Source organism: Lissotriton helveticus, chromosome 1_1 (genome assembly GCF_964261635.1).
Source record: "Lissotriton helveticus chromosome 1_1, aLisHel1.1, whole genome shotgun sequence".
Taxonomy (NCBI): domain Eukaryota; kingdom Metazoa; phylum Chordata; class Amphibia; order Caudata; family Salamandridae; genus Lissotriton; species Lissotriton helveticus.
The window spans coordinates 363,501,938-363,528,985 of record NC_136057.1 but is presented as its reverse complement, the minus strand read 5'-3'; the positions used below and the strand labels follow the sequence as shown (position 1 = coordinate 363,528,985).

At 44.9% G+C, this 27,048-nt stretch overlaps 1 protein-coding gene across 1 annotated transcript in view; it reads left to right on the top strand.

Moving 5' to 3' along the window:
• The first annotated feature begins 4,906 nt into the window (after window positions 1-4,906).
• The window catches only part of HDHD5 (haloacid dehalogenase like hydrolase domain containing 5), a 165,774-nt gene continuing 143,632 nt past the window's right edge, over window positions 4,907-27,048 (top strand). The window contains exon 1 of the mRNA XM_078673655.1: window positions 4,907-5,125. Within this exon, the coding sequence (XP_078529781.1) occupies window positions 4,994-5,125 (132 nt within the window). The 5' untranslated portion in view covers window positions 4,907-4,993. The remainder of the gene's footprint in view (window positions 5,126-27,048) is intronic.

The following is a 27,048-nucleotide window of genomic DNA, read 5'->3' as shown; positions in this document are numbered from 1 at the left end:
ACCCGGCAGGTAAATAGCCGACAGGGACTCCAGGTTCACCTCCGCCCAACAACAAAGTCGACGGCCGAGGCAACTGAGTGAATGAACCCTGCATCCCCCCTGATGGTTTACATAGGACATCACCACCTGATTGTCCGTCCGGACTTGCACATGGTGACCCCGAAGAAGATCCGAAAAGGCCAACAGACCCAAAAGGACGGCTTTGAGTTCCTTGTAATTGGAAGAACAAGACAACACAGACCGAGGACAAACACCCTGAGCCGTCGAATCCCCCAGAGTAGCACCCCACCCCAGGAGTCTGGCATCTGTAGTGAGAACCTGGGTGGGAACAATCACAAACGGACGACCCCTGGACAGATGACCCTCGTCCAACCACCAATCCAGGACCACTCGAACCTCCCTGGACACAGGGATCAAAACACTCATATCGAGGGAACAGGGGTCCCAATGCAATAAAATGTGGGACACCACTGGATACATGTGGAGGCGAGCCCATGGTACGGTCAACAACGAAGCCGACAACAGCCCCTGAACCCTCAACCATAGGCTCACAGGATGAGAAGGGCCCAACAACAGGGAACGCACAGCAGACATCAGGGACAGAATACGAGCAGGGGGCAGGAACACCATCCCCAACTGAGTCTTGAACAGAGCCCCAATGAAAGTCAATTCCTGCGCAGGAACTAGGGAGGACTTCTGAACATTCAACAGGAATCCGTGATGCTCCAGGACATGGCACACTCTCCGCACATGTGACTCCGCCTTCAAAAGAGAAGAAGCAGAAATCAAAATATCGTCCAGATAAGGAAAAACACAAATGCCCTCCCCATGCAAATGGCCAATAACAGGAGCCAGAACATTAGTAAAAATCCTGGGCGAAGAGCAGAGGCCAAAAGGTAATACCTGGAACTGATAGTGATGACCCAGGAAGCAGAAACAGAGAAATCTCTGAGAATCCGGGTGGACCGGCACATGCAGGTAAGCATCTCTCAAGTCGATGGAAGCCAGAAAATCTCCTCGAGATATCAGAGGAAGGATCCTCTGGAGGGAAACCATTTTGAACTTCAGATGAGGAATGAATGTATTGACCCACTTCAAATCCATCACAGGTCTGAGATCCCCTGTGCATTTTGTCACCAGGAAGATTATGGAATAAAAACCCAACCCCAATTGATCTGTGGGTACGGAAATCAACTCCTTCTTCAGAACAAGGGACTCGACACCTTCCAAAAGTGCCACCCGCCTGACAGCGTCCCTGGGACATGGAGTGGATCTGAAACAGTCTGGGGGAGTCCGGGAAATTCCAAGATGCACACTCTCGGACACCACCTGTAGTACCCAATGATCTGACACAGTCCGTTGCCAAGAGTCCATGAAGCAAGTGAGGCGACCCCCAACCGGACCTACACCAGGAGCGATCCAGTCAGGATTTGGAAGCGGAAGTGGAGGAGGAAGAAGCACCGGAGAACCGGGATTTGTTAAAGGAAGGATCACCCCGGCCACGCCCCCTCCCACGAAAGGGCTGACCAGCACGGCCCCTACGAGAATGACCAAAAGCCCTCTGGTTACTAAAGGCCCGGAAGCGACCAGTACGCTCAGGAGCAAGGAGCTTACGGTCCTCCGCCGTCTTCTTCACCATGTCATCCAAAGGTGGACCAAACAGCTTAACACCTGAAAAAGGGATCTTCATCAGGAGACTATTCTGTGCAGCATCTGCCTTCTAGGAGCGAAGCCACAACTGACGTCTCGCAGCGACAGAAGACCCAGCCGATGAAGCCACCGCCCCCAATGAATCAAAGGAAACACCAGAAAGTAAGCGTACCTGCTGCTCCATCATCGCCAGAGTAGGAGAAACATCTTCCCCCTGATCCAACAATTCAGCCACAGATTGAAAATCTTTAAGCAAAGATTGGATCGTGTAAGATGAATAGGCAGCAGCCCTGATAGAAAAATTTGCAGCCGCAAAAGTGCGCTTTACCACACTATCCACCTTATGGTCAACCGGGTCAGCAGGAGAAGAATCCTCCGAAACAACAGTCCCATGAGAAGACATGCTGGCCATCAAGGATTCAACCTTCACCGAGGAAGGGTACTTCACATCAAAATTCTGCAGCGGGTAATGTTTACTCAAAAAACGCGGAAAGGAACCCTTGTCCACATCCTCCCATTCATTATCCAAGACCTTCAAAACAGAAGAATGGATAGGCAAAGAATCAGGCGCAGGACGTTGATACTGTGAAAACAAGTCGTCCTCCAGAGGCACAACAGATGCAGGAAAAACCAAGTTTTCGTGAAGGTGACCCAGCACCTTCTTCAGGTCGGCACCCTGCACAAAGCGACCCCTGACATCAACATCCTCTTCATTGTCAGAGTCAGCAGGAGCAGCGCCATCAACCCTCGCCTTTTTATCCGGAGGAACAGGCACCTGACCCTGCAATGCAGCAGCCACAGCAGAATTAATCATCTGTTGTAATAATTCCAGAGAAGGAATCGTCACCCCTGAACCAGAAGCCTCATCCAAGGAACCAGGAGCAGGAATATCCGAAGAACCACGCTCCATGACAGCTACACACGAGTGAACGAGTGTAAGAACACAGGCAATGACCAGAACAACAAGCCCGGTAAAAAAAGGTCCTGAAGTTGCTAGGCAACCGGATAAACCACCCCCTGCATGGCACCAAACAACATAAATCACGCAGGAAGACTCAAGCGCACACGTAAGACATCCAAACACTGTCGCGTGTGACAGGAGCAACGGAGACCCGAAGGCGAGCCCACCGCAGCCTTTGAAACCTCACAGAAGCGGCAGCAAGTAAGTACACGTGACCGGGAGCCCCCGGTCCCCATACCAATCGCTACCGGCGGCGCTACGTCCGCTCAGCAGGACGCGCGGCCAGCAAAAGGATCAAAGGAACATGCCACGATCTGGCAAAGTAGGACTCCATGCGCCCCGCATTGCGAGTCACAAAAACGATCCCAGCCCCATATAAACGCCATGAAAGTCCGCTAGGGCAGGACATGAGGCGTGGAGGCAGAAGAAGGGGGAAAAAACAACACAATTTAAACCAAAACCATACAAATTAAACACTATGTCCCCCAACTAGATACCCAAGGACATGAGGGGCCGCTCAAGCAAGACCCCAGCCCCACTCACCTGTATACCAGGGAGACAGCACTCGTAGCAGTGCAGAAACAAAAGAACAGGTCGTTCTGTTGTATTCTGTATCCCTTTATGGGATTGGCTGGAGCCACTGGGGGCCATCTCGGAGGATGGAGAGGGAGACTAGAGCGAGAAAGTTAAGCTTGGAGTTTCTATGGAGCTGGAGGCTCATGTGTAAGTACTGTGGCGAGGAAGACAGGACGAGGAGGTAATAGCCATTATCTGTGGGTTTGGAAGTGAAACACAACTCTCTCCCCCCCTAAATCCTCCCCCCCCCCCCCCACTGGCCCCCGCCTCAGTTCATTTTCATTTCATGGTATGATCATTATTCATTTCTTCAAATCTTTCATTTTCTTAGCCCCAGACACGTGTTTCGCTCTTTGGTGGAGCACAGCAGATAATGATAGCTTAACTTGTTGGCTGCATATCATGAAAAGACCTGTGCCTTCTAAACTGTTCATCAAACAGAATGTTACTACAGGGGTCGTCTCCCTCTGTTGCACAGCTATTGGCTCAAGGAACCATTCTATGCAAAAAGCAGAAACCTCGATGTTTCTAGTTATTTACCACCCTGCTGCGGACTAAGTACTTTTACTTTCAAGGAAATAAAGTTTGTAGTAATGTTTTCAGCATCAGCTGTTTCTTGGACAATGTAGCTATAGCATCATAAAGTTCCATCAGAACTCAGACATGAGAACCAGACCCATGCATGCACAGAACAGTGTCCAGTTTAAATGTGCCTAGACATATCAAATTTGGGACACAGCTGAAAGGGTGATTTAGCAAATTAAAAAAAATATATATATATGTACATATATATATATATATATATATATATATATATATATATATATATATATATATATATATATATATATATATATATATATATATATATATATATATATATATATATATATATATATATATGTTCCTAAAAACTTGCATTGGAAGCTTTAAGCAGGAAAAATGCAAGATTGTTAAGCCTTTTAGATTGGGAGTGTTGCCCAACCTGAGCACACGTATTATCAGTTTTTAATAGAGGGTTGCTAGGAAAGTAAAACGTTCCACCAAAATAGTCCGTGAGACTTACTATTTTAACTTCAGTGTTGGAATATTTTGCAACACACCTGTAGGCGAAAGAATTCAATATTTTTAGAGAAAAAACTGCTTCATTTTTTTGCTTTCTCCTGCAGCTTAATATTGGAAAAAGCGTTTGAAGTGTAATTTAAGGTGAGGGCAGTCGTGTCGCTGAAGACAAACACTAAGAATACCATTTATGACCATCATTTTAGATAGTCACGGGAAACCTGCTTGTAATTCTGTTTCTAGATAGTACCTAACCTATACAGAACCTTGTTTCTCTGGAAGTCACATTGTGTTACATTGAAAAAGAGGAAGGACTAGACTGTAAACACAATCGTTTGTATATTAACTTAACAGCCCTCTGGGTGCAAAGTGTCTTTAATTTTGATGTCCAAGGGCTTACAACCAAAATACATTTTAAACAGCTCAGAAAGCTGTACTTATGTTTTCCACAAACGGTGTTTTAAAGAGTAGATCTGTGATCGGGTGGATTTTAAAATGTTCGTAAAATGATTGCAAATTATGTTGATTTTCTTCTGAAAGTGAAAAATGCGGCGCATTTTGAAAAGCTGTGAGGCTGTGAAATGCCTACGTTTCTAGTCCAAGATGGCTGCGATACTTACAGGCTCGAATGGAGCTGTTATTACGGCGTTTGCTAGCTGTCAAGGACGAGCACGTTCACTTTTACCAGTTCGAACCCCAACAAGCACTGTTGCTAAGCGCAGACTTCCCTCAGCTGGAGATCTAATGGCTCTGCTCAAGAACACCGGCTCCCTCCTCTCAGCAGTAACTAAGGGGTGCCCGTCAGTCTGTGCTCCTTGGAGTGCTAGGGGCAGGCTGTTCATGGGGCTAAGAAACATAGGCGGGGTGTCCATTCAGGTAAGAAAAGCACCGCCCAGTTCTGAAAATAACGTTGATGCCAACTAGCGCCAATGTATTGAGGAGGCGTTTAGCCAGCGCCTGTGTTTTAGCTAGTAACACCATATCAGCTGGATTTTGTAGTTTCGTCTTTCCCAGTTTAAGAACGGTGGTACAGTTCCCAGCATGCTTAGTGATATTGACTGTAAAACTGACAGGGCTGTCCGAAAGTCATCATCAGGACCTTAACTGGTTGACATGCATGATCGATGCTCCTTCAGCTGGCTGGCATGTGCCGGCATCTTTGGGGATGCCAGAAATATATATAAAGCAGTATGCAGGAAAATGGGAGACTGAAAGATTGTGTGACCAACATAAGTGTGAACATGCACAAACGTATAAAAGCAGCCAGTTCCCTTCACATGTTAAAGGGTGTAGTGTCTTTCCAAGCCCAGGAGCATGCAGATGAATTATGCCACACGGGAGCTGCAGCCAAGCATTACTTTATTCTTCAGCATACATTCACGGCATACACTCACGCTCTGCGCATTACATCATACTTCTCATTTACCACACCGCAATACCTCCCTGCATTTTACATATTTCTCCTTCAGAGTCTGTGGAAAAGTAAATTTTGCCATGTCGTATGTGCCTACGTGTTCCCCATCTTATGTTGTATGTGCATGATCGATATGCATATATTCCCCTCTGATCGATTAAAGATGCAATTACAGTTGTGTCCATCTCTAGTATGCTAGTTTCCAGTTCTCGTGATAGCTACGAGTATCAGGCCTATGTAAACCTACGTTGCCACGTTTCACAGTGTGCACGTTAATTCATTGAATTGTCCCCGTTTCTAGGCCTCAAAAGGGCCCGGACTCAGATTCAGCTCCTGTTTCCTGAACCCTCCAAGGAGCGATACAGCCCCCACCTGTATCCCTGACCCTTCACTTACTTCATGCCTCGCAGTGCCCGGCCCGGCCTGGCTCTGCCTCCCAGTCTGCCAAGAGTATGTTATGTTTCTAGTTATCAGTCCAGCCCTCCTTCTCTGCATTCCTAAGCTACTGAATCGCCTCAATAGTTTCCGTCATGGTCTAGCCTTTATGTCTCCATGCAAGAGAAATACTGTATTAATATTCATAGAATATTCCTCGCACACGAACTACATGTAGAATAATGCATGCACCAGTCTTAATGTCTGTTAGCCTTTACCCTGATAACTTTTGGATTCTATCAACATGTTCTCTAAACATCAGATACTAGATATGCCTGGGTACATGTCGCTCTGACACTCCAGACTTTAGTCTCCTCTTCTAGCACAGAAGTCATAGCCCCCAGTTCCTCCTGGTAACACGTCACTGCCAGCTTGCGCGCACCACTAGGTTAAGGGTCCCAGCTGCTCAGGTAGCCCCCTCCATGTTTCCGCCCCGTTTATGACATATTCTGTTACGTTTACATCACATGTCTATGTATACGCCCTGTACACGCCTCTTGTTACACCCATTTTGCCCTTATCTTTCGCGACTGCTACAAACCACGCCTACTGCTACGCCTACTGTATTGAATGTAATGTATTTTGTTTAACTATATATATTGTGCACTGTTATTAGAAGTTAGCGCATCGTTCCCAGATCCTGCCCCCGGCAGCTGCCATCCTATTCCCATGCAGGCTGTCCTGTTCCTGTCCTGTTATGCCTGATTAAAGCCTGTAAACTCCAGCTACCTCGAATCTTGACTCTTATTTATTGAGCTACCTGTTTATTGATTATTCTGAAAAATAGATCCGGTAATTAATTATTTATTTACCACATAATGGCGCCCGAATAGGGACTTGCCCTTTCCCCACGCGCCGGAGAAGCCACGCAGGCCCCCTGATCCTCTGCAGCCGTGACGGAACCATACCGACCACGTGCAGATATTTCTGCTTCAAGTATCCCTCAGGCCCACGGAGGAGACGGAGGTTGCGGTCCAGCATCCAGACGGGGCGGTGGAGGAACGCGGCGAGTCCCGACCAGAGCCCAAGCCGAGAGTCCAAGGTCCGAGGTATCCAGAGGCCCACCTGTAACTGAAGTCCGAAGTTCGTCCGTCCGTCGTCGTAGCAGTCCAGTCCAGTCCGAGGCCTTCCGTTCTTGCTGCCCGGTGAGTACCGTTGCTGGGGTAGTATCTACACAGGGTCAATTAATTTGTCTCTAGTCCGTGGGTTTGGGTACACAGATCCAACACGAAGTGTCCACCTAGGTGGATGCGGGTCCTGACGTGTCTCTTTATGAGACCGGTAAGTTTCGTACTGTTTTAGCAGTGCATCTAGTCATTCCAGTAAGTTCTGTTCTGCTCTCGAGAAATTCATGTGTTCTGTTCTCAGTATTCCAGGTGATATTCTGTCCGAACTGTTATTTTAAATGTCAATTCATGTGTTTTCAGTGTCGTGGTATGAGTGATTTGTTTTTAAAGTTATTATTGTGTTTATCGTGTATTGTATTGTGTCCAGATTCCAGTCTAAGTCATGCCTCTGTTCTCGAAATTACGTCAGTTAAAAACCAGAAAAGGTCTGCTCGAAGAAGCAGTTCCTGTCCCGCCTAGGGACAGTCCAGGTCATTTTATGTATCATAAGCATGGCATAAGTGCCATATTATATCTAGACTTATGGGTCGAGTATACTAAAGATCTAGAAGAGAAATATAGATGGCCTATATCAGGTACATGGGATGCCGAGTGCATCATGCGAGTAGAAGAAGCATTATGGAAAAAGAAATCCAGACAGTCCCAGAAAGATGCCATCGAGTTATGGCGCAAAGAATCTCATAAAAGAACCGAAAAAGAAATCAGAAAAACAGAGTTAAGTAGGGAATCCTCAGAAAGAGCCCAAGAAAGGGAATTAATCGAAATAGGTGAACGAGTTAAAGCCGAACAGTCAGACAGACAGAGAAATGCTCTTATTAAGGGTATGTATCCTCTTCTTGCCGAGGGCTTGCCGAAAGCAACCCCGGAAGCATCCAGTAATTTCCCGCCGCCATTAGTTCCGATTAAGCTACGTCACAAACCGACCGCAGCTGATATTTTCCTCTCGTCCTACTTGGACGACACAGTCCCAGAATATGCAAATCCTGCTCCGCCGGCTCCTGTAAATAATGTAATTCCTGTTCCTCCAGCCACCGGGGCACCTGTTACAGCACCTGTTACGGTCCCCCCGGTCCAGCCCACAGTACAAGTACCCGCTACATCCGTTACTCTCCCAGCCCGTACGATACCCGTCGATGATTCTAGTCTAGGGGCCACGGGGGGAAGTCCTCCGGGAACCCCGCCGCAACACAAACGTGTAACGTTACTTGAACTACATGAACGTGCGTTACAGCGTACGCCCAAACCCCAGTCTGTTGCAGATATCAAGCGAGCTCTCACCGAATGCCGTTATGATCCAGTCCCAGGCGATGATAATATGGTCATATATTCATTACGTGTAAGACGGGTAACCGAGTATTTGGACACCCTACCAGATATGAAAGAAGATCTAGACAGAATATATCGTTTCATCCGTACAGGAACAGACCCAGAAAGTATTGGCGAAGCCATGTCTCAAAGGAAAGCCGAGACTCAGCTCATGCTATTAAAGCTTCTAATTAATTGTTTAATAAGGGAACAAGATTATCCAGATAAGGATCCGACCGAAATGAAAGTCCTGACAAGGTGGAGTGATCATATAGCCGAGGGAAGACACAAGACACTAGGTAGTATAGAGAGTATGTACAAGAAAATTCGTAAGGAAATAATAAGGTTACACGAGAAACGCAAAGCAGTACAAGTGTCCGAGAAAGAAGACGACTCCGACACTGAAGAGGTAGACGACGAGAATCCCTCCAGAATAGCGTATGTAGGTAGAACTAGACTTCCCGACCGACATTCACGCCTAGAACACAAGAAAGTCTTTCCTCCTCCAGCACCAGAACAAGGTTCTCTTGAACAAGTATTTCAAGTTACCGATCACATTCTGAAATCACGAATCGGTTATAGTGAACTTAGTACTATGCATGAACAAGAACTAGCCCGATCAGCAGTCCGATGGACTACTGATTCTACCACTTTTCCAGACGAAATAGTGGCACAAATGTTTCTGAAACTGCCCCCAGCCGAGCAGCGACTGGTGGGTATGTATATGATCCAGCACCTCATTACACTATATGAGGGACAACACTCTGATCCAGGTCCGTTACATGATGTTCTGAACGAATTACTCCAGTATAGATGGAGAGGTCTAGGTACCGATCTAATTAGTATCATTCTAGAACAGCGCCACAAATACAGAACGTTCCTGAATCCGCATTTTGTTCACGTCTCACCCCCAGGAAGTAAACCATTCTACATAGATAGACAGCATCCGTTACGAGAAGTACATCCAGTTAGGACAGCGGGTGGTGAAATGCAACGAGTATTTGTTTACACCCCCATCACAAAGATGGAACTCTTAGAGATGAAGAAGTTAATTCCCTGTCACAACAAAGATCCAGCAGGGTTCCATCGAGAATTAAAAGACATGCTCCGTATGGGAGAATACACGTATCCAGATATAATTAAAATGCTAAAGGTCCTGTTGCCCGCCGGGGTATATGAAAAACTCAAGGAAAAAGAATGGGAGGTGGGAGAGAAAAAGATTGATTGGACAGCTCTAGAAGCTGAAGATAATATACGAGTACCAGGTACCGGTCTTGGGGACAAATGTAAAGAATTGCCCGAGTTATTGATACAAGTTTTACCAAGGTTACTAGCCACGAAAAAGGAAGATTGGGATGCAATTTCAGCATGCAAACAGAAACAGGATGAAGACACTAGTGATTTTTATTCTAGATTTGAGAAATGTTTTATTATTAACAGTGGTCTGAAGACAGGTAGCGAGTCATACCCTCATCTTTTTGTTACTAAACTAGTCGAGAATTCAAGTCCACAAGTTAAAAATCGAGTTTTGAAAGTCGAAAGTACCTGGCAAGCTAATACCCCGTCACAAATGCTTCAGATGCTCCAGTATCACCAGAACAGAATCAGGGAAGAACAAGATCACGAAAGGAGACGTATGAAAGACACGAAAATGAAAGTATTAGTTGCACAATCTGTTCCGCAAGACAGTCAGAAGAGGGGTCCGAATCAAGCCAGTCATCCTGCAGCTCCCGTTAAAGGGACTTGCAATTACTGTAAACAGCCAGGTCATTTTATAAACGAATGTGCAGTTCTGAAACACAACATAGCTACTGGTAAAACTAAAGAAAGACCACGTCCGCCTAGACAAGAACAAGTTTCACAGACTTCTCCGTCACCACAGAATGCACAACAGACAGTTCCAGTACCGCAGCCTATCGCTGCAACACAGCATGTTACACAGCAGATGTACCAGTATGCCCAGTCAGAGTATCCAGAGTATCAACAATATTCATGAAACAGCCTAGAGAGGGAGGTAGGCTTGCCTCTCATCGAGATACCTGTAGATCAAGAGGGTCCCTATGTACACAGTCAAGTATTAGGGAAAGACAGAAAGTTTCTGATTGATACAGGGGCAAGTAGGACAACTATCAGTCATGACGAGGTTCCAGGGGCTCCGCTCTCAGGCTCTAGAAATGTTTCCCTTGGATTTTCAGGAAAGCCTATAGTTAATGAAATTTCAAAACCAGTTACTCTAGAAGTTGGTCCATTGTCCCGAACTACTGATTTATTACTTACGAAATCATGTCCAGAGAATTTGTTAGGCATTAAAACATTGAAAGAATTAGGAGCAGTGATTTGCTGTTCCCCAGAAGGAGTCCGATTGTTTTTGAGAGACTTCAAAGGTCACTATGTATTACGTGATTTTGATCCAAGATTACTGAATGTGCCGCAGCATTTATGGGCGCAAGGTCCAACTGATGTAGGTTTTATGCAAATCACACCCCATCGTGTGACTCTCAAGCAAGGTATAGTTTTGCCACGAATCAGACAGTATAGATTGCCACCTGAGGCTGTAGCAGCCTTATCCAAAATTATTGACGAGCTTATTGCTCAAGGAGTGGTTGTAGAAACTGACTCCAATGTATGTAATTCTCCTATCATTCCAGTCATGAAACGTACTGATCCAAATGCACCTCCAGTATATCGATTAGTGATTGACCTTCGAGAGCTTAATAAATGTATCATACCCCAGTACCCAGTAGTCCCAGATATTTCAACCCTATTGACAGCCATTGATTCTGAAGCTACATTTTTCACTGTTATCGACCTCAAGAACGCATTTTTCAGTGTCCCTATTCATCCAGACAGTCAGTACCTTTTCGGTTTTTGTTTAAATGGAAGGAGCTATAAATTCACACGAGCTCCTCAAGGTTTCACAGAAAGTCCTAGTATTTACAGTCAAGCACTTAAGAGACAACTAGACAATATTCACATTCCAACTGACACTGCCCTGCTCCAGTATGTCGATGATCTACTGATCACAGCCCGTTCTGAACGTGACTGCGAGCGTGCGTCACTTACAGTCCTGTATTTTCTGGCCGAGCAGGGGCACAAGGTGTCCCCTTCGAAGCTTCAATTCTGTGTCCAGCAAGTGATCTACTTAGGCCACTTGCTGTCCAAGTGGGGTAGGCAGTTGACACCAGACCGTATCCAGTTAATAGCGAGTCTTCCACAGCCCAAGACACAGAAGGAGGTACGAGCTTTTATTGGCCTCACTTCTTACTGCAGACAATGGATTCCTCAGTATGCATTTCTAGCCAAGCCACTGATACAGTTAACGACACAGGAGGCAGCCGTATCGACTGTCCTCCCTTGGACCCAGGAACATACACTTGTTTTTAATGAATTAAAGAAAGCCTTATGTCAAGCACCTGTTCTAGCAACACCGAACTACAGTAAGCCTTTTACACTTTTTGTCACAGAACGTGATGGTACTGCATTATCTGTTCTCACACAAGATCAAGCAGGACAGTACAAGCCCTGTGCCTATTTTTCGAGCACATTAGATCCAGTAGCCCAGGCTCTGCCTGCGTGCCTCAAGTCAGTTGCAGCCACAGCTCTAGCTATCAGACAAAGTGATTCCATAGTGTTAGGACACTCCCTGACAGTACAAGTTCCACATTCCGTGGAAGTTCTTTTAAACCGAACACAGACTCAGCACTTGACAATTGCACGTTTAACAGGTTATGAACTGACACTGTTCCAGCCACACATAGAAATCAGACGCTGCAACATTCTAAATCCTGCTACACTGTTGCCGTCAGTTACTTCAAATCCTGCCACACATGACTGTGTGGAAGTTGTTAACACTATGACAAAGCCAAGACAAGACCTGACAGACATTGCATTACCTTATCCCGACCTGACACTTTATGTGGATGGTTCATGTATGAGAACAAGTACAGGAGAATTAGTAGCCGCGTATGCAGTGACTACTGAAACTGAAGTTATAGAAACACATCGTATTGACACCCTGTCTGCTCAAGCAGCAGAGCTCGTTGCTCTGACTCAAGCCTGCATACGTGCCAAGAACCAGAAAGTAAACATATATACAGATTCACGTTACGCATTCGGAGTTGTACACGACTTTGGAGTGCTCTGGCAAGAGAGAGGTTTCATGACTTCTCATGGAACCAAGATTCAGCATGGTCTCCTCATTCAAGCTCTGTTAGATGCAATACATTTACCGACAGCTATCGCCATCATGAAGTGCAAAGCACATACGAAAGTTACTGACATCATTTCCCAAGGTAACGATCTAGCAGATCGAGCAGCCAAGCTTACAGCTCAGACACCAGACATTCCAGATAACATGACACAGACACTCACTCCAGACCCGACTACTTGTATGACAGTTAAGGACCCTACACAAGATGTCATAGATATACAGTTACACGCTACTCCCGAAGAAATCAAGAAATGGTCCGAACAAGGAGGGGTCCAGACAGATCAGGGATGGGTGACGAAGGGAAAAGCCACATGGTTTCTCCCCGACTCTATGGTTCAAGTCATTATTAATACCGCACATAGTCCAGCACATCTAGGAGAAAAAGCTATGTTAGACAGTATTCAAAACCTTTGGTTCAACAAGCATTTACGAGCTGCAGCCAAGCAGAAAGTCCGTACTTGTATGATATGTTGCCAGTTCAATCCAGGTAAAAGCGTCCCGGTGGAACAAGGGGGATTCCAACCTCCTGACCACCCTTTTGAAGTCCTCCAGATGGATTATATTCAGATGGAGCGATGTCGAGGTTTCAAGTATGTCCTCGTAGTTGTATGCGCTTTGTCCAGGTGGACAGAAGCATATCCAGTTCCAGATTACACAGCCGCGACCACTGCCAGGCAGTTGGTTCGTGAATTCTTTCCCCGCTATGGACTCCCTAGGGTCGTGTATTCTGATAACGGCCAGCCATTCTCATCTGAGTTAATGAAACATGTTTCCCTTCTGTTAGGGTACCAGTGGAAGTTCCATTGTGTGCGCCATCCTGAAGCAGCCGGTCTCGTAGAGAGACATAATCAAACCCTGAAAATCCGCATTGCCAAAATATGTAAAGAGAAAGGTGTAGACTGGCTAGTTGCCCTGCCAGTTGCATTATTTTATATGCGAATGGTTGCACACTCCAGATCAGGTCTGTCTCCGTATGAGGTCGTATTCGGCCGCCCCCCAAACATGTGGGGTACACCTAGACCCCGCAGTATTACAGATGTTTCCAGTAATATGCTGACAGATTACCTAGCTTCCTTGATGTCTGCCCTACACTCTTGTCGTTCACAGGTTGCCGCTGCATTTCCAGACAATACTGAAGTGAAACCGCATGAGGTCATTCCAGGCGACCTCGTATTGGTCAGGAACTTTGATCGTTCAAGTCCACTGGAGCCTCGTTGGAAGGAGCCACGACTAGTCCTTCTGACCACCCGCACGGCCGTGAAGTTGGAGGGCCGCAAGGGGTGGGTCCATCTGTCCCATATAAAGAAATTCCATGGACTTCGTGAAAAGACATTTGCAAAGAACATTTCTAAGGACTGCCTGAAACCAGACTCTGAATTTGATTCGGAACGTAAAGTTCCTCTGTTAGAGAAAACTCCGCAGCAGGAGTATAAATTGAAACTCAGGTCTAGTAAAATAAGTCAGCCAGTTTAATTGTCTAAGTCCCTCTCGGGTGAAACGGTTAGACTGGTTTCTGACATGTATGAGATAGACCCCCATAGTGAGAGAGTTAGTCAAAACTCAATAAGATGTATCATTATTCTAAGTTTTCTATTATATGTGAGTTTAATGGTTACCTGCACGAGTTATGCATTACATTTATGTTTTCCAATTTCACATGTAAATAAGTTTTCTAATGCTACAGTAGAGCACACATTTAGTGATCTGCCTCCTCACGAGCTATCCTATCGTCTTGCTATGCGAAATAATACATTCATTAGAATGTTACACTATTCACACCAGACCAGCAATGCCACTAATTGTTGGGTGTGTGGTCGACTCCCCCCTTTCCAGACACCGAAGGGAGTTCTGCCACTCTTTCCTTATCCATTTTCACATAATGGTTCGTGTGGAGCATGGTCCACGTTAACGTCATCCTCCAATGACATGTCCCTTCTGAATAGAACATGTTTTCCAGACAAGCAGGGTCTCTCCCATAGAACAGGGTTAGATCTAGAAAATGAAGTATATGATTTAGTTTCAGAACACTTTGCTGCTGATACCCTGCCTAATCACACTGCCTCCCACATTGTTGGAGATTAGCTCCTTTTTAAATGTATTTTAATCGTTTTTTTTGCCAGATAGGTATGTTATGAATTAATGTTTTAAAATTAGTTTTGTGCTCTTAATTTGGTTTGTGTGACCCCTCGCCCCCCCAGCCTTGCACTATTTGCACTTTCGGATCTTAAGGAAGCATTTCTCACCACTTTGGTGATCCCCTCGCCGCCCGGCCGCCATTTTGGGTGTAGACGCTGACACCACGCTCCGTGGGTTAGCGGTCTAGTCTTTGCTAGTGCTCTTAGGCAAAGTCTATTTAGGTAGCCTCTCGGCCAGCGCGCCGGTTAGTTTCAGAACACTTTGCTGCTGATACCCTGCCTAATCACACTGCCTCCCACATTGTTGGAGATTAGCTCCTTTTTAAATGTATTTTAATCGTTTTTTTTGCCAGATAGGTATGTTATGAATTAATGTTTTAAAATTAGTTTTGTGCTCTTAATTTGGTTTGTGTGACCCCTCGCCCCCCCAGCCTTGCACTATTTGCACTTTCGGATCTTAAGGAAGCATTTCTCACCACTTTGGTGATCCCCTCGCCGCCCGGCCGCCATTTTGGGTGTAGACGCTGACACCACGCTCCGTGGGTTAGCGGTCTAGTCTTTGCTAGCGCCCTCAGCCACATACTTCTTAAGCTCATCGCTATGCAAGCGCGCAGCGATCGCGCGCAGCAGCGCGCCGGAGGAGCGCCAGAGGAAAGCCCGTCTGTGCCCGTCCGGGCCAGGACTGGCCTAGGGGCTAGACACTCTGCCCAAATACGCACATACTCGCATGAAACTCTCCGGGCATTAAAAACGGACACCATTGGTCTTGATGAGGTAACGCGGACTTCTCTACTGTCTAATGCTCTGTTGCGAAATAAAATTGCAGGCTCCCGGTCTAACCCCTCCTCCTATTCTTGTCAGGCACATGGTCTGATTATCGCCATTTTAAACACACGCTCACTGCATAAACATCATCTAGATGTGTTTTCCTTATTAGTGGAGGGTGAAATTGACATTCTCGCCCTCTCAGAGACTTGGCTTGGCACAGCATCTATGCCAGACATTCTAGCTGCCCTACCTCGTGAGTACGATGCGGTATGGCATAATCGCCCAAATGACTGTAGGGGTGGGGGTGTGGCGTTGTTGTTTAAAAAGAGCCTGACAGTGAAACAGATCACAGCGGAAAACTGCGCAGGAGCAGAGTTGTTGGGGATTAAAATTTCACTTAAATCCTCCTGCTTTGTAATACTGGTAGCTTATCGTCCACCGCAGAGCTCACCGGATTTCAATGACAGTTTCTTTGAACTGTTGACGGATTTGGCCTCGCGATACAAATCCCTGCTGGTGGTAGGGGATTTTAACTACCACTGGGACAAGCTACCTAGAGACGCCACCGAGTTGGAGTTTGAAGCTAATCTTTTAGCGCTAAACCTCCAACAGCTGGTGGTGGGCCCCACCCACGTGAAGGGCCACACGCTAGACCTGGTATGGTCTTCTATGCCTAATACTACGATTACCGAGATCAGCCCCTGCATCTGGTCGGACCATTCTATGATCAGATGCTGGGTTCCGGGTGACCCCGTTCGGGCTGCATCTCATCAGGCACAGAGGAAAGTCCGGCTCTGGAACAAGGTTGAGGCTGACTTTTTAATAGCCGCCCTGTCCTCAGCCGCCCTTCCCACACTGAGTGGCATAAATTTAGATAACGATGCCACCGCACTTATGTCCTGGCTGCTTGCCGCTCTTGATCAACTGGCTCCTGAGCAGATAGAGAGGACTAGATCCAAAGAGAAGGGAGCACCATGGTTCGATGCCTCACTGAAAGAGAAAAAGCAAGCTCTTCGGAAGGCTGAGAGAATGTGGAGACTTAATTATGGTCAAACGGAGGCAGTAACCTTTAAAACTCTGCTGGCGAAATATAAGGCAGACATTCTGGAGAGAAAATCAGCCTTCTACGAGGGAAGAATTAGAGAAGCAACTAATTTACAGCGAGAAACCTTTGTGATCCTAAGAGAGCTCACGCAACAGAAAGGGACAATTTCTGTGAATGATCAGCCAGATTGTGATTCATTCCAAACTTTTTTCCTCCAGAAGGTACAGGATATCATTACTGATATAAATTCACTCTTAGTTACCCCCCCTTTGTCCACGCTAGGGGCTCAGGTGCCGCCTATGATGTTAAGCATCTTTCCCCCTATCGACGACACACGCCTCGAGGAACTTGTTGGACAGACCAAATCTGGCTCCACTATAGACCCATGCCCCCCAAGGATTTTTAAAATGGCATTGCCAGGCATCCAGCCCCAGGTGTTGAGTTTACTTAATAACTCACTGGAAACAGGGTATCTTCCTGTCCAGTTGAAGGAAGCTAGGGTCTCCCCACTGTTGAAAAAAGTTGGTACTGACCCGAAGGCCTTGAAAAATTACAGACCTATCTCGCAGCTTCCTTTCCTGAGTAAGCTCTTGGAGAAGCACGTCCTAGGCACTTTGTCTGGCTACTTGGAGGAACACCATCTCCTTCACGCCAGGCAAGCAGGGTTCCGATCCCAACATAGCACGGAACTAGTAATGGCCGCGGTCACCGACGAACTGAGAGTCAGGGCAGACAATAAGCAGCCGTGCGCCCTGATTCTCTTAGATCTGTCGGCGGCTTTCGATACGGTCAGCCATACCATCCTGCTGGACCGTATCGCGAAGCTGGGGATCACTGGCCAAGTGCTAAAGTGGCTGGAGTCTTTTCTATCAGGTCGTACTCAAAGGGTACAGCTGGGTGATCAGCTATCGGGGATTAGTGAGGTACCATGGGGTGTGCCCCAGGGGTCAGCGCTATCCCCCCTGCTGTTCAATATCTATCTGCAGCCGCTGGTTGAGGAGCTCATGAGCCGGAACTGCGAAGTTTTTAACTACGCAGATGATACCCAGCTACTGGTTCAGCTGGAAGACACCATTGAGGCCCAGGAATCAGTGAGGAATCTGCTTAGCTTCACGGTCAATTGGATGACCAACAATCTGTTGAAAGTGAATGCCGAAAAAACCGAGGTGCTGGTCCTCAGTAACCTAGGGAACCCCTGGAGTGACCTATACTGGCCCCCAGAGCTAGGTTCTACTCCCCCCCCTGGTAAGGTGGTAAAAAGTCTCGGTCTGAGGATTGATGCAGACCTCTCGATGGCTTCCCAAGTCGCAGCCGTGGTTGGTTCTTGCACGGGTGTATTGAGGCAATTGCGGAAATTGGTACCCATCCTATCAGCCTCTACCCTGCAATCGATTGTATCTGCCACAGTCATTTCAAGACTGGATTACGGCAATGCACTATACCTCGGCTTGCCACAGAAGTTGTTGAGGAAGCTGCAGGTAGTACAGAACGATGCCGCAAGGCTGATCCACTCCCTGCCTAGAAACTCTCACGCCACCCCCCTGCTCCAAAAGTTGCACTGGCTACCGGTCATGTACAGAGTCCAATTCAAATGTCTCTGTGTGGCCCACAAGGCTCTCTTTGGTAAAGCACCAGAGTACATAAAACAACGTCTCATGAGATACGTTCCGGGTAGACCTCTGCGCTCAGGGAAGACCTCTAATCTGTTTCAACCAAGATTCAAGCTAAAAACCAGAGGAGGCAGGGCTCTGTCTGTTCTTCTCCCACAGTTGTGGAATGCACTTCCGACTACTCTGAAGGAAGAATCTCAGTTACTGCCCTTCAGAAAGAAATTAAAAACTCATTTATTTAAAAGGGCGATGACTTCAGCATAGTCGATGGGTATGCCTGAGAGATTTGGGCTAACAGTGTGTTGTGTTGTTCTGTTTCTAAGCGCTTAGAGACCGGCGGTGATAGGCGCTATACAAATCAGCAATAACATAACATAACATTTAGGTAATTATTCTTCGAATTTTATGGTCCTGAATGTTCAGTCTGATACTACTCCAGATTTGCCTGCTATTTCAGTACTACCAGTCAAAGGCGAATTATGTGTCAGAAAGAATGGTTCCGCACATGTAGGACACAGTGATTGTACTACTATTGTCAAGTATAGTGACAGTGGGAAATCTATTTTCAAAGCCTCACGTCATTCTTATTTTGTTTGTGGTCAAACCGCATATGTTCGTCTGCCCCTCAATTGGGATGGAACATGTTACATTGCCTTCCTACTGCCACCAGTTTTTCTAGCCCCATCCGATTATCACAGAAACACACATCTAGTACACGTCAGACATAGAAGGGAGATCGAGTCCCCGATTGTCGATCAAACTGAAACTACTCTAGAACAATATCAAGACTTCAATAAAGGTTTCTTCTTCTTTATAGGACCTGTCCAGAATAGTAAGCTAATCCGTAGGTTAACCAGAACCCTTGAAGCAGTAGTGAATGAGACTACTTCTGCTCTAGGTAACTTAACTGAAGAGCAATCTGCTATGAGATTTGTCGTGCTCCAAAATCGTCTCGTTCTTGACGTCATACTGGCCGATAGAGGAGGAGCATGTAGAGTCATCGGATCTAGTTGCTGCATTTTCATTCCTAATAACGCGCCGTCTGTTTATTCAGCTATAACCAGACTTCATAAAATTGCCCATCAGTTACACCAGAATCCCGGCACCTGGACATGGTCCGGTTGGCTCTGGAGTATTATATCTGCCTGGGGATCGAAAGTATTGTCATTCCTAGGTATTGCAGTAATGATCATATTCAGTTGCTGCCTATGTATACAATGTGGCCCTGCGATTTGCGGCATTTGTGCTACCTCTTGTATTCCTAGTCCTAAATCCCGTTCCAAGACAATTCGAGACGAGCAAATGATGCTATATGAAATGATAGATGGTATCATGAATATTGATGTTTCCTGATGGAAACGTAGGGCACAAGGAGGGAATGTGGAAAAGTAAATTTTGCCATGTCGTATGTGCCTACGTGTTCCCCATCTTATGTTATATGTGCATGATCGATATGCATATATTCCCCTCTGATCGATTAAAGATGCAATTACAGTTGTGTCCATCTCTAGTATGCTAGTTTCCAGTTCTCGTGATAGCTACGAGTATCAGGCCTATGTAAACCTACGTTGCCACGTTTCACAGTGTGCACGTTAATTCATTGAATTGTCCCCGTTTCTAGGCCTCAAAAGGGCCCGGACTCAGATTCAGCTCCTGTTTCCTGAACCCTCCAAGGAGCGATACAGCCCCCACCTGTATCCCTGACCCTTCACTTACTTCATGCCTCGCAGTGCCCGGCCCGGCCTTGCTCTGCCTCCCAGTCTGCCAAGAGTATGTTATGTTTCTAGTTATCAGTCCAGCCCTCCTTCTCTGCATTCCTAAGCTACTGAATCGCCTCAATAGTTTCCGTCATGGTCTAGCCTTTATGTCTCCATGTAAGAGAAATACTGTATTAATATTCATAGAATATTCCTCGCACACGAACTACATGTAGAATAATGCATGCACCAGTCTTAATGTCTGTTAGCCTTTACCCTGATAACTTTTGGATTCTATCAACATGTTCTCTAAACATCAGATACTAGATATGCCTGGGTACATGTCGCTCTGACACTCCAGACTTTAGTCTCCTCTTCTAGCACAGAAGTCATAGCCCCCAGTTCCTCCTGGTAACACGTCACTGCCAGCTTGCGCGCACCACTAGGTTAAGGGTCCCAGCTGCTCAGGTAGCCCCCTCCATGTTTCCGCCCCGTTTATGACATATTCTGTTACGTTTACATCACATGTCTATGTATACGCCCTGTACACGCCTCTTGTTACACCCATTTTGCCCTTATCTTTCGCGACTGCTACAAACCACGCCTACTGCTACGCCTACTGTATTGAATGTAATGTATTTTGTTTAACTATATATATTGTGCACTGTTATTAGAAGTTAGCGCATCGTTCCCAGATCCTGCCCCCGGCAGCTGCCATCCTATTCCCATGCAGGTTGTCCTGTTCCTGTCCTGTTATGCCTGTAAACTCCAGCTACCTCGAATCTTGACTCTTATTTATTGAGCTACCTGTTTATTGATTATTCTGAAAAATAGATCCGGTAATTAATTATTTATTTACCACAAGTCCACCCAGATTCACGAGGGATCTAGTGCGCATAACATCAGTATGTAACATTTCCCCCTCTTTGTTAAATAAAAATTGGGAGACATCACTAAGATGACATTTCCTCATTTTCTCAGGGAGGCGCTCGCACTTTTCTGCCAGCAGGGGGGATCTGAGGTGATTGCGGTCCACCCGTATTGGGTAACGGTGACATAGGCTCAGGCACTTGAGCCAGACCTGCTGGCAGGGTTCACCTTGTGGGGTTTCAGGACTTGATAAGTGTTGCGCTAGGTGTTTAAAATGTGATGTGTCCTGAGTGATTGATTGTCCAAGACGATGTACTGTCACAATATGTGCCTTGTAGGCCACAACCTGTACAAGATCGGTGGCAAAAAGTGTGTCTGTTTTCTGTCTTCGTCTCTGTTGAACCAGTACCCCGTCTCCTGGGCATGGCGATGCTGATCTACATACGTTTTCATTTTCCTTGTCCGAGTCGCGTCAATGTCTTGACCCTTGTCAGTATTCACCGATTGATCCGGGTTCCACTGAGGTAGTTTTGTTCAGATGGCTCTCAAATAGCAAGGTGGCTTGACTTTCACCAGTTGAGCAGTGAGGAGTTGATTGATAGGTCTGGAGGGCCTGGCACATGGCTTGGTTCAGATCGATTCCCTTCATGGACACTAGTTGATGTAAAGAGAGGATGGAGGCAGGTTAAGTTTTATAAAAGGATTTATTTAAGTTTAAATCCAAGGACCCACTGGAGCACAGAGCCAAGCGTCTAAGTCAGATCAGCACCAACCGCTTGAGTTCTCTGACTTAGAACTTGGCTCACAACACATTCTGCATTACATAGGTAACACTCCAAAAATGACATAATAGAACTCTGACATCAAAAGAGAAGAAGGATATTACCACATGTATCCTTTTCATAGGAAAACAAAATAAAGCAGAAAAGAAATAAAACAAGAAAAACAAAACAAATAAAAGAAAGATTAATCCAAAACATAATCATCAAATTTCTTGGGCAACTTAACACATCTTCTAAGAGTAACATGGGAATCTAGAACAGGAGAACTAGAAGCAGCATCATCAACAGAAGGATCAGGTGTAACCGAAGGATCAGGAACAGCAACATCCACAGAAGCAGGCGAATCCAAAATAGGATCAGGTAATGGACCAGGACATGAGACACATAAGTCCTCAGGTAATGGACACGCATCATCAAACCAAAGACCATCCTCACCATCTTCCTTATTATCAAAAAAAAATTCCTGGCCAGGTTTTAGAACAACCACAGAACTTTTACACCACCACCCTTTGTCCTTGAGAAAAACAGTGGAATCAGAAACCTTTTCAACCATGAAAGGCTTGCTGAACCTGGACATACCCTTGGGTGTGTGAGAGGGATTAACAATCCTAACCCAATCACCAACATTGATGACCTTGCTTTTACAATGATGAAACCCATCATGGTATGTTTTCCCAGAGGACCGTGCAGAGGTGATGTTATCTCTAGCCTTAGAGATAGAAGACTCAAAACTCCCAGACAAACAGCTCTTGTTAGCCAATTGAGGTAAAAATAAAGATCTAGCTTGTCTGCCCCTCATAAGGTAAAAAGGAGAAACTCCAGTACAAGAATTAGGAGTGATATGATAACTCGAAATTTTGTCCTTAAGAAAATCAAAAACGTTCAAATTACTCTCCAAAGCAGCTTGGATCCCTTCCTTAAAAAATCTGTTGGCTCTCCCCACTTGACCATTAGAACATGGACTATAAAGAGGAGCCCTCTTAGCTGTCACACCAAACTTTTTAAGAAACAATCCCATTTTATTTGAAATGAATTGAACCCCATTATCAGACCTAATGGAAATAGGAGCTCCTTCAATTCTGAAAACGTTGTCCAGAAAGCTAATGACCACATCAGTACTGGGATGCTCCACAAAAGAATAATGCAACCACTTGGAAAAGTCATCAACAAGAACAATTAAAAACCTAAACTCCCTGCCAAGACAATCATAAGGTCCCGAAAAATCAATCGAAAGTCTTTCCCAAGGTCCGGAAGGAGCCTCACAGACTGACAGGGGTTCAGAAGATACCTTCCAATGCTTGTCAGACCTAACACACACTGCACAGTTGTTAATAAATTTCTCGACAAAGGCAATCAATCCGGGCCACCAATAGTGACACTTAAGTATCTTCTTTGTTCCAGAAACACCAGGATGTCCAGAATGCGCTAACCTGACAATTTTTTCTCTAAGGCCACTAGGTGGAACAAATAAATTATTCCTCAACAAAATACCATGTTCAATGGATAACTCGTTAGTCACTTGAGCAAAAGTCCTTAAAGGAGTTTCAACATTTTTAGTAGAAGGCCATCCATTAACCACATAAGACTTGACCTTGGCTAAACCGTTATCCCTACAGGCATGATCATTCCACTCATTCACATCAATCTCAAAATTGCTAAACTCCACAGCATCCACAGCAGCTACAACACACTCATGCTGATCAGTAACCTCATCACCAGAAACATCAAGTGGGGGTAACCTAGATAAACAATCAGCAGCAAAATTCTTACCACCAGGAATGTGCTGAATCTCAAAGTTAAACTCCTGCAATCTTGCAATCAACCGAACCAACCTGGAGGAAGCGCTCCCACTCCTTACACCATCCATCATATATACTAATGGTTTATGGTCCGTAACCAAAACAAAAGGCCTACCCCACAAGAAATTCTTCAATTTCTCCACAGCCCACACACAGGCTAAGGCCTCCTTCTCAATTGTGCTATAATGAACCTCCGCACCTCTGACAGCTCTTGAGATAAAAGAAATAACTCTTTCCTTGCATTAACCATCTGCGTGAACACAGCACCCAGACCAATCGTGCGGGCATCAACCGTTACAAAAAACTTCCCCTCAGGATCAAAAGTTTTAAGACCAGGGGCATTAGCGATAAGTTTGATGACACCCTGAAAAGCAGAATCAGGAACGTCAGTCCAAACGAATCTAGCACCCTTTTTCAGTAACTGTCTGAGAGGTTCAACAACCAAAGCATAACCTTTTACAAATTTTGCGTAATATTCCCCCAACCCAAGAAAGGAACGTAAAGCATCCTTGTCCTGAGGTTTGCTGGCATTTTCAAGGTTACTGATGATGTCTTTTTTTGGGAAAATTCCTTCCTGAGTGATTTTATGACCCAAATAGTCAATTTCTTCAACAAGAAATTTACATTTCTCCTTGCTAACTGTCATACCCTTGCTGCTAAGGATCTTTAAGACTGTTTCCAAAGTGACATTTTGTTCATCAATAGACTTAGCAAAAATTAAAATATCGTCTTGAAAAGACTGGACACCTTTAACATCACAAAACAAATTCTCAATTAATTTCTGGAAAACGCTGGCAGCAGAAGCTAGGCCAAAAGGCATCCTCAAGAATCTAAATAATCCAAACGGAGTTATAAATGCCGTCAGATCTTTAGAATCCTGATCCAGGGTGACTTGATGGTATGCTGCCTTTAAATCTATAATTGAAAAAAAATTCGCCCCATTGACAGCAGCCAACATTTCTTGTATCCTAGGCAAAGGGTAAGTTTCTACAACAATGTTCTTATTGAGAGATCGAAGATCTACACATAGCCTAATTTCTTGATTTTTTTTTAAGAGCAATTACGATAGCCGAAACCCATTCCGAGCTATCAGTAGGTTCAATGATACCTTGAGAACAGAGACTATTCAAATGCGACTTAAGCTTGTCTCTCACACCCAAAGGTAACATGCGGACCTTATGTTGTACAGGTAAAGCTGCTTTTTTAAGTTTGATCCTGTGTGAAAAACCTTTGACCTCACCCACAACATCTTCAAAAACATTCTTATATCTATCAAGAATAGGAGAAATAGGATATTCAAAAGAAACACTGTTAATAGGCATTTCTCTCAACTGAATAGGATGATCAGATCCAGGACACAAATTAATGCCAAGTTTGCCAAGATCATACCACCCAACAATATTTTTGCCATCAATAGCGACATAAATTTTGGTAAAAATAACACGAGACTCTAATTTTAACGAATCTTCAAAGAAGCCTAGCATTTTGATCTTAAAATTACCAAATGCTTTGGGATTGATATCAGATTTTGCAAGTTTGACACCTTTCCATTTTTCATAAAAGAAAACATCTGATAAAATGGTCACAGGCGAACCTGAGTCAGCCATAGCTTCAAAGACAACCTCCCCAACATGAACTATCCCTAAAGGAGCTTTAAAGGGAAGAGAAATACTATTTATGTGACTATCAAAAGAATCATCATAAATAGTAATGACCAAATTCTCCAAATCATCATGAATACAAGAAACACTGGTAATAGCAGAGTCAGATCTACCACCCTTCCTTTGAATCCTACAAGAAGATGCAAGGTGGCCAATCTTACCACATTTGGTACATTTTTTCTTAAGAGCAGGACAATCTGGAGAATTCGCCAAATGTGCCTTTGAGCCACACCTAAAACAACTTAAAATTTTACCAGTTTGAAAATTATTTTTACTGCGCATTTGAATAGCACAAACAGAGGTGTCATTAGAACTCTTGTTTTCATTAGCAGCAATGACCTTAGAAGACTCAATAGATCTCTCAATCCCCTTGGCCAAATCAATAACTTCTGCCAAGGTAGGATTGCGACAAGCTAAGAGTCGTTCTTGAACCTTTTTAGCTGCACAATTAAAAACAAATTGATCCCTTAAAGCAGTATCAACATAGGCACCAAATTCGCAATTTGCAGTCAACACCCTCAGAGCCGCTATATAATCCTCAACGGATTCATCTGTGAACTGTTTCCTCTTATGAAAAGAATGTCTTTCAATCATAACATTTGGTTCATCCTCGAATTGTTTTTCAAGTCTAGCGACAGCTTCAACGAACACATTCCATCCTTCACCACCATCAGCTGGTGGAGCAATGGGTATAAGGTTCTTAAAAATCTCAATAGCAGCTGTGCCTAAATAACTGAAAAGAATGGCTTTCTTCCTTTCTGCAGAAAACTTAGTGCCATCAATAGCAACAATATAATTTTCAAATGTATCAAACCATTTCCTCCATCTTAACTTCGGTTTACCTGGTATTTGTAAAAATATAGATGGCTGATTGCAGATCTGAGATGATGCCATTTCAACCACAAATATAAAACCTGTGAAACGAAAATTTTATAAATATGCAGAAGACAGTAACAAAAGAATGGCAAAATGTATTCCTTTAAACGAGTGAAATGCACCACACTGAAATAAATATCAAAGTGCACTTATTCAAATAAGTAAAGTGTGCACATCACTGAAGTAAATAGTAAAATGCACTTGTCAAAGTAAGTAAAGCGTGCACATGACTGAGAAAAAGAAACGAAATGTACATCATAGTGTGCACATCACTGAAGTGAAAATAGTGTGCACATCACTGAAGTGTGATAAAGAAGGAACCAAGAACAGCTTACCACACCTTCACCAAAAACTTTAAAGTAAAAAGTGAGCGAATCACTGAATTCACAAGAAATTAGACTGTAAACTGCCAGTTGTACTCGATAGGCGTTGGAAGTAATCAGCTGCCAAGACTGCAGGACGAGCGCTGACACTGAACAGGTGATTGCGGAAATTCAGCTATAAAATGGCCGTGGACTTGCATGCAGCGTTGCGTTTCAAATGCGTTTCAGCAGGGAAAAAAGTATTTTCAAAATGGCCATGACGTTGCGTGCTTTATGCGCTGCGTGTCAAGAAGGCAATGCTTTCCAGCTGACGGTTGTGTACTAGCTACGTCATCAGTCTTCAAACGTACAAGAGCGCGAGCAGACCAACTGATTCCTGGGCTTTCAAGTAAAGGTGACTGAAAGTCACCAAATTGCCCAAAATTAACAGTACCTTGGAATCCAGCAGAACACACTTGCCGACAGCGTCACGAACAGCTCCCTTGCTGCAGAAGATGATCACGACGTAGGTCCGTTTCCATAAAATTGTTTCAATTAATTTTTAAAAACGCTTAGGATCGCAGTGGGTCCAATAATTTTAAATTGTCCTCGTCGCCATTGTAAAGAGCGGATGGAGGCAGGTTAAGTTTTATAAAAGGATTTATTTAAGTTTAAATCCAAGGACCCACTGGAGCACAGAGCCAAGCATCTAAGTCAGATCAGCACCAACCGCTTCTCTGACTTAGAACTTGGCTCACAACAC